Source organism: Alligator sinensis, unplaced genomic scaffold, assembly GCF_000455745.1.
Source record: "Alligator sinensis unplaced genomic scaffold, ASM45574v1 scaffold790_1, whole genome shotgun sequence".
Lineage (NCBI taxonomy): Eukaryota > Metazoa > Chordata > Crocodylia > Alligatoridae > Alligator > Alligator sinensis.
In genome coordinates, this window is record NW_005842723.1 from 211,564 (window position 1) to 219,697 (window position 8,134).

Here is an 8,134-nt window from a genome sequence, read left to right on the forward strand (position 1 = left end):
TCTGGAGAGTGGAAAAGAGAGAGTCAATGTGGCAAACTGTGACTATGGTTACACAGGCAACAGCTGAGAAGTGATGTCAAAGGGCTGTGAAAGTGATGGCTGGAGCTGTGAAGATGAAGACTCTGCTGGATCACTGAGGCAGAGCCAGTTGGTGGCAGGACAGGGACCTAGATGTGGCCAAGGATGTTCCCTTTGAGCTATGGTCCCTGGAGCCTCTGTGGGCTGTCTCTTAGGGAGTGACCTTAGCAGTAAGTTTTGAGGATTTCTTTCACACTTTCTCCCCTTGGTACTGGTAAGTCCTGAAGCATCCCAGTCTGTGGAAGGAATCTTTCTCCCTGGCTTTGTGGTATTGCCTGTAGCGCAAGCACTCTCAGGCTTATGGCAAACACATGGTCAAAGAAATGTTCCATATTCAGAAGCAGTAGAAATGCAGGGAGCCCTAGTCTTGAGCATTGCCAGAGAGGGCTGCAGGGAACCAGAGCAAGCAGATTGAAGTTCATGTGGCTGCAAAGGAGAGAGAGGCTGCCGCATCATTAATTAAAGCAGGTAAGGGACCAGTTAGAGGTGGAGTTTCAGGTACTAGGACTCCTTAGAAGAATGAGAGGAAGAAGCCTCTCTTTGTTCTCTTGAGGTTGGATCCCCAACAGAGTTTGTGAGGAAACCCCATAACGACTCAGGTACATGGGGGTGCTGATTTACCTCAGGCACTCTGCTTCCAATGGTTATATACATACAACCAGGGCCAGGGTGTGGTTGGGAGGGTCTCACTTGTTTCTGGCTGCAGCCCTGGCATGGATTCTCAAGTGCCGGGCAAGAGATGACTTGTTGCTGAAGCCCTTCCCACACTCTGGGCAGGGGAAGGGCCGCTCCCCGGTGTGGGAGCGCTCATGCACAGTGAGATCGGCCAGGTACTTGAAGCTCTTCCCACAGGCAGTGCAAGGATATGGGCGCTCTTCTGTGTGGGATCGTTGGTGCATGGTCAGGTTGGATTGCTGGCTGAAGCGCTTCCCACAAGCAGCGCATGGATAGGGCCGTTCACCTGTGTGGGAGCGCTGGTGCTTGTTGAGATCTGAGGGGTTTGTGAAGGTTTTCCCGCACTCCCTGCAGGAGTAGGGTCTCTCCCCCGTGTGGAGTCGTTGATGCGTGGTCAGTGTTGAGAGGTGGCCAAACCTTTTACCACACTCACTGCAGGAGTAGGGTTTCACACCAGTGTGGGTCCGCTGGTGTGTCTTGAGGTGCGTGAGCCTGTTGAAGCTCTTACCACATTCAACACATGGGTAGGGTCTGTCCTTCTCATGGAGTCTGCCATGAGTCACAAGTTCCTGCTTCTCCCAGAACCTTTCCCCACAGTCCCTGCATCTATGTGGTTTCTCTGTCCTGTGAACACCACCCTCATGGCTTTTAAGGTCCCTTACAGTCCCTGGTGTTTCTTGAGCTGGGAGCTGTGGAAATGTCCTTGGGAGATCTTCATTCTTTGCTGGAAATCCCTTCTGTCTCTTGTGTTCTCCTGGTTCAGGTCCTGGGATAACATTCTCTCCCATTCCACCATGTATTGTTCTGGGAAGATCCAGATTTTCTTGCCTTTGCCAACTGGCCTGCTCTTCAGCACTGCTCAGGATCCCAGAACCTGCTGGTTGGGAGGGGAAAAAAGTCTGTTTCATATGTTGTTGCAAAAGGAAATTGCTCATATCTTGGCAGTGAGGTCTGTCCTATGCAACTTTACAGGCTCTCCATCAGGGATACCCCTGGAAGAAGTCTCATACAGGCAAAATTAGGGAATAGGGGGGTGTCACTAGAGACTTATTTTTTTTCTCCCTTCAGGTCTCCAGTTTTCTTTTCTGAAGACTGTGCTAACCAAACTCTTTGCTACCTTGTTCAGTCCCTCAGAACTGCTGTCTGCTGTTTTAGTAGGTGTCAACTATGTACCCTCTGTTTTCTACTCAAATATACATAAGGTATTAACAGTGCATGAGCTCTTCTCCTGAATTATGCCAGGGGAGTCGGATATTTTTCTCTAATTTATGCTGCAGCAAGATGAGACTGTGGGGACCCTTCTATTCAACATTAGTTCTGCCCACAGATGGTGTATTCAACCTGGGATGTCCTAACCATCACTACGACATCTCTACAATGCTAGATCTCATTCTCCAGGCAGAACTGATGTATAAGTATAGCTTACGTCAGTGCCTTCAGCACATGCTCAGTCCCACAATGCAATATTAAAATCACATAGAGAATGGATCCTAACTGCCATGTTCCTATTACCAAGACAACCTAAAATCTGAAGGAGGATACTGAGGTAAGATGATCATATTTCCCTGGTTTCATAATGGGACACTGTTCCTTCCCATCACTGTCCAAGAAGCTCAGCTGTCTTCAAGCTCGTCTCAACTGAGTATTTGTGCATAGGAGAATCACTTGTTTTCACCAGGACAGCCTCATTTTAAACTACTGTCCCAGGCAACCTGCTAAAAACCAGACAAAAGTCTAAGACTGGTGTTTACAATGGAACTGTTCTAGAAAAAACAGGACACGTCGTCACCCTACACTGAAGGTCTGTAGACATGATGTGAAAATGGTGGGCAAGGACATGGTGCTAGCCATGAGAGGTACAGCCAAGCAGACCAAACACACCCCTCATGGCTCAGGTCCTGGAACCTGCCACATCTGAGAGGTGATTGACTGACTAGGCTAAAAAAATAAAGGACATCCTGACTTTGGATGCTGTGAGAGAGTTGTCAGCATTAGGTCAGGTCCTGATTGGTGTCCCTTGGAGTGTGTGTGAGATGTAGGGCTAAGTCAAAGGTGCGAGGATGCAGTGGAGATCCTTCATCACACCTAAGGGAGATCTGCACATGCTGAGACTGGGAAAGAGGCATTTAGCTCAACTCGTGAGAAGTAGTGAGGCTGGTAGAGAAGCACTAGAATAGCCACACAGCTCTGTGTGTCCTAGTAGGGGCAAGAATGTAAGGCCATCTGGAAGAAAAACAGCATTTTAGTCATTTGGCCGTACCCAGGTTGCTCCCCTGGACATATGAGAATGAAAATGATTGTCCTACATCTGACAGACACCTGCTTGAGAAGTGTTGGGAATGTCACAGTTATGTGGTACCTTTCATAACTAAAACATCTCTCTTGGGTGAGACTTAACAGCTACACTAGATCTGGCAGGAACATCTAAACACGTCTGCTAAGAAAAATACGGAAGGAGTCCAGAATGTTATAATCACTGTACTCAGAAGTGGCAGCTCCTTGCAAAGCACTTAGTGCTGTGGTGGCTGCCTGTGGAGGTAGATTGTATAACTGTGTTAAAAAAGGGACTAAAATTCATGGGGGACAGGTCCATCAGGTGTTATTAACTAAAACAATCAGGGATGTGTCCTTTGACATTCCTAAACCAATGGTGGCTGATGACAGGGGATCAGTTGTTTGAGATGTGTCTTAATCATATATTCTCTGTCTAAAACATCTAATTTTTACCATTGTTGGAGATGAAGTACTGGGCTAGATGGCACATTGTTCTAACCCAGTAAGGCACTTCTTGTGTTCTTAGGTAAATTGCTATTTGATAGAAGAGACCTGTTTGAGGGTCTGTGGAAGAAAGGCTTGGTGATGCATGAAATATTTGTGCCAGAGAGAATCAAAGACCAACTTGTTGCAGGAACCTGCTGAAGGATCAAGAAGATGGAAACTCCACAAAGGATGGCTCAGTGGGAAGATGTGCAGCTGGAGCAGGGGTTGATACAAAGAGCAAAGGAGAAGGGAAACTTCTCCTTAATCTTATGTGCTGTAGGTGAAACAGCAGCAGGAACTATAGGCAAAGCTGGGAAAGTTACCAGGTATATTACAAGCCAACTTAGAAATAACTAAGTTGGGCAGGACTTTGCTGCAAATGTGAACATGCCCACTGTATAGCATGTTCAAAGAGTCTCTGAGCAGCGTAAACCCAGGGGCTAAACACACTTCAGCCCTCACTACTCTACAGTTCCCATTACTGCCACCCCCAGAGGGGCTGCTCCAAAGCTGAACTGCAGCTGTGGGGATGTTCTATTTAGTCCCAGGCCTGGTACATGTTTCCCTTGGGTCTCCTTGATAATGTTTCAGGAGTTTCTGCTGTCTCTGGCCATTTCTTCTGATGATTCTTCTCCTTATTCTTACTTACTATTTGCTGGAAGTGGAAAAAGACCTCCTGCTTCTGTGCTGAGGAGACATGTCAGGGTCAGATTCCCTTGAACTGCCCTCCAAAGAATGAAGAAAATTATATTCGTACCCAAACCACCCATGAAAGGGTTTGGGTTTAATTTGGTGTTCCCCACTACAACTACCAATGAAAGGATGGAGGGGGGAAGTGGCCCGGATATAGAGAAGCCCAAGGGTCCTGAGGCACAGTACTGAGCAGGAAATGCAAAACAGGTAAAAAGAAGGGGCCACTGGACTGGAGCTGAGAATACAGTCCACAGTCCTCCTTTTGTAGATCAATAATGTACGTATGAGATACCAGCCTCCAAGTAGGCTTGTGTGCTGAGACCTCAGTTCTACCCGTGAGCTCTCCAATCAGACACATCTTCCAGTGCAGTCTCCTAAGGCTCCTCTGAGCCCTGTAAGAGCCAACTCCTTGTGATTGGCCTCCCCATTTCTCACGCATATTTCCTGCTGTCTTCTAACTATGGAATGGTAGCTCCATTTCTCACAGAAAATCCTTTTAGCCATCCAGTTCCCTCTGTTCTCACCTGCATATTCAGCTTTGGGAACAGTCTCCTTCCTAGCCCTGCTGAGCCCTCCACACTCTTTTCAGTGAGATAAGCAGCCCCTTAGCCCCACTGTTGGCTTATTACCAGTTTCCTGTAGAGTTTGGGTCTCATCTGCTGGAGCACAGGACAACCTGTACTTGCTTTGTCCTTCCTCATCCTGAGATTCACCTTCAGGAGTGAACTGGGGACTCTGAGATTCCCATAATGCTTCAGGGGTCTCCAACTCCTCTGGAGTCACTTCCTCAACCTTCACACGCACAGTGACCTGAGGAAAAAAACCAAAACAAATAGTTCCCTGTTGAGCCAAATCCTCAGAATCATGAAGAAGAGCCATATCTAATAGATCTATATTAGCAGGGAGCTCTACCTTCATGCTCAGTAGGGCTTGAAAGCACAGGACACGGATGAGTGGGCTCATTCCTGAAGCTATTTTTCTCTCTGATAAGCCAAAGAGTTCAACCACAAGAACTGCGGCCTGCCCCTGTCAGTGAGGGTCAATGTTGTAGTCAACATCCATGGCATCTTTCAAAAATGCTACAGATATGAATCTTCCTACTACCTTTGAACCTAGTGGACTCATGGGGTCACAAGACCCACCAATATCCATAGGAATCAGCAGTTCCCACACAGGCCTTCAGGAAATCTCAGCAATAGAAAATCTTTCTTAAGACAGTGTGTATTGCCAACAATTACCAATGTCATTGTGAGTGAGATGGGGAGAGATTGTGCTAACTCAGCACTTCATCTTCCGGGGATATAATAAAGGCAAAAGTTTTAGGAGCTCTGACACCTCTACTTCTCCACAAACTCCAGTAACTGATTGATGATAGCCTCTTTTGAGAATGGTCACTAATTTGCATGTGGGCTTTCATTAGCATACAGCAACATGGACCTAGCAGGCATGTCTGTTAAATTCTGAGCATCCACTGAAAATTCTTGGGCACAGTTAATATCTGCTTTGAAAAATCCCTGGGCACAAAACGTAGGCTGAGCCTTTGTTGTGGAACAAAGATGGGTACTTGTCCCTGGGCAAGATTAGGTCATTTGCTGTGATTAGAAACTACCCCTTCTCTGTCTCTCATTTCAGGTCTGTGGCATGAATCACAGAATAGGAAAACTTTTGTAAGAGCATATTTAAAACCAGTTACCAATTTTGCTATCAACATATTCACAAGGCTTCTTTATCAATTTAGATACTAGTAAGTCATCAAACTGTCCTCATCTTCCCCACATGCGCAAGCGAGTTGCCAAATGGTTCTGAGTGACCTTTCATACAGAGAAGGCAGTGACATTTTTCAGCAATAAGAACAGCAGTGCCTGCAGGGTACAGCTCACAGAGCACTGCACTGAGGAAATCCCAATGGTTGGGCAACCAGAAGAGCTCCACACACCCAGAGCACTTGAACTGCCATCTCTGAAAGCAGGTTTGCACAGAGCCAGGCTCTCTCTGTCTTTATAGCATCCTCTGTGCTCACCCAGAACCTAAACATAGCGGGTCAAATTCCTTACAGAGCCTAAAAGGGCAATCCTCTTGAACATCCCTCTGCATATGCTCTCACCTGCTGCTCCCACATCCCCACCTCTCGCTGTCCCAGCTGGAAATTCTCGGCCAGGGACACTGCCTGTGCGCAGGTCTCTGGGTGACGCACCCAGATCCAGCTCTGGATTTCCTCTGGTAGGATGGTCAGAAATTGTTCCAAGATCAGCAGCTCCATGATCTGCTCCTTGGTGCGGATCTCTGGCTTCAGCCACCGATGGGAGAGCTCCCGCAGGTGGCAGTAAACTTCTCGGGGCCCTTTGGCATCTTGGTAGCGGAACTGCCGGAAGCGCAAACGTTGCATCTCTGTGCTGATGTTGCACCCTCGCAGGATGGCTGCCCTCACCTTGCCATAATCTCGAGCATCTCTGGCATTCAGACTGCTCACGGCCTGTTGGGCTTTTCCTGTGAGAGCTGGCATGAGTCGGGCTACCCACTCTCTTCTGGGCCACTTGTAGGCTTCAGCCACTTGCTCAAAGGAGGCCAGATAAACCTCGATGTCATCCTCAGGTGCAAGCTCTGGCAGTAGTGGATTTTCCCCAGCAGGATCTGGAGTAGCAGGAGTTCGTAGCACCTTCTGGGCTCCCAAATGCTGGGACACCCCTTCCTGTTGCAGTTCAGTCCTGACCTGGTGGAGTCTCGTCCGGGACCATCGGGGAGTGAGTGAGATGGATGCTGCTACAACAGGATCTTTGGCTGCTTGTTCCAATTCCTTCCCTGGTTCTAGTTCAGCTGAATCCATTATTTCCATTTCCTCTTGTGTTGGCAGCACCTGCTAAAATAAAGCCTGGGTCTGGCCACTGAGGGCTTGCTGGCCTCCCGGCTCTGCAGCTGTCCTCGGCTGTGGGGGCTGCCCTTATCCTATACAGTGCTCTATATAGTACTCTAGTTCTCCAACCTGCATCTGTCCGTCATTCCTCCTGGAAACGTCCAGCCTCCTGGGATCTGCAGCGAAACACTGAATCCAATTATACTGCATGAGAGAGAAGACAACAACTAGGCAGTAGAAGAGAGACCCAGCCCAAATTCATCCAGACATCTGACCTGTAACCTCTGCTTCCTGCCTCGTCAGCACCGCTTCCCTGACCCCCTGTGAATTGCTTCCCTCTCTCCCTCTCCCGCATTCCTTTCCCATCCAGCCCAAAGGCCTTCCCTGACCTTTAACCCTAGCCCCCCAACTCCGCTCCCACGTACAGCCCTTGCGTCACCAACTCACCCGTGCCTACCCCTATTTTTCTCAGGGGTGGGGGACTGGGAATAGGTGGGCTTGGAAAGTCTCCCCAACACAAAGAAATGCAGCCGCTTCCTTCCCAGAGAGACAGGAACTCCCCCCTGGCGAGTGCATGGTTAATCTCCCTTCTGCTCTGCAAGGACTGGTCGTCATCCCTGTCAGTCAGCTGGAGAGGCCGTTTTAACCCTTCCTGAAGCAACCCCAGCCTCCCAGGCCAGCCTCATGAGCTGAGCAAGTGCTTGCCTGAGTTGGGGGCATGTGAAGGGTTAACTCATCCCGCCTTCTACACCTCCCCCCAGTCAGCATAGGGAATCCAGCCAGGATAACATGGGTGGTGCTTGCTCTGGCTAATCCTGTTCTCAGTACAAGCTTTCTTAGCAAGCAGGGTTCAGCTGGTTGCCCAGACACTGAGATTTTCACCTTTTCCCCTTGCTTCATGCCTTTTTTTTTTCTTCAAATGCTGCTGTTCATGCACAGCTCCCTGCCCCCACCCTTCTGAAGTAAGGCAAAGACTTCAGCACAGTCACCACACCATCCCTTAAAGAGATAGAAAGGCATCTGAAACAGGCACCATGGAGGGGGGTGGTCTGTCTTTTAAAATGTGTTATGAAAGAG

At 48.5% G+C, this 8,134-nt stretch overlaps 1 protein-coding gene across 1 annotated transcript in view; it reads right to left on the minus strand.

Moving 5' to 3' along the window:
• Window positions 1-6: 6 nt before the first annotated feature.
• The window catches only part of LOC102384228, a 33,914-nt gene continuing 25,786 nt past the window's right edge, over window positions 7-8,134 (minus strand). The window contains exons 5-7 of the mRNA XM_025216296.1: window positions 6,311-7,060; window positions 4,836-5,016; window positions 7-1,630 (exon numbers count right to left, since the gene is read on the minus strand). Coding sequence (XP_025072081.1) covers window positions 765-1,630; window positions 4,836-5,016; window positions 6,311-7,060 — 1,797 coding nt within the window. The 3' untranslated portion in view covers window positions 7-764. The remainder of the gene's footprint in view (window positions 1,631-4,835; window positions 5,017-6,310; window positions 7,061-8,134) is intronic.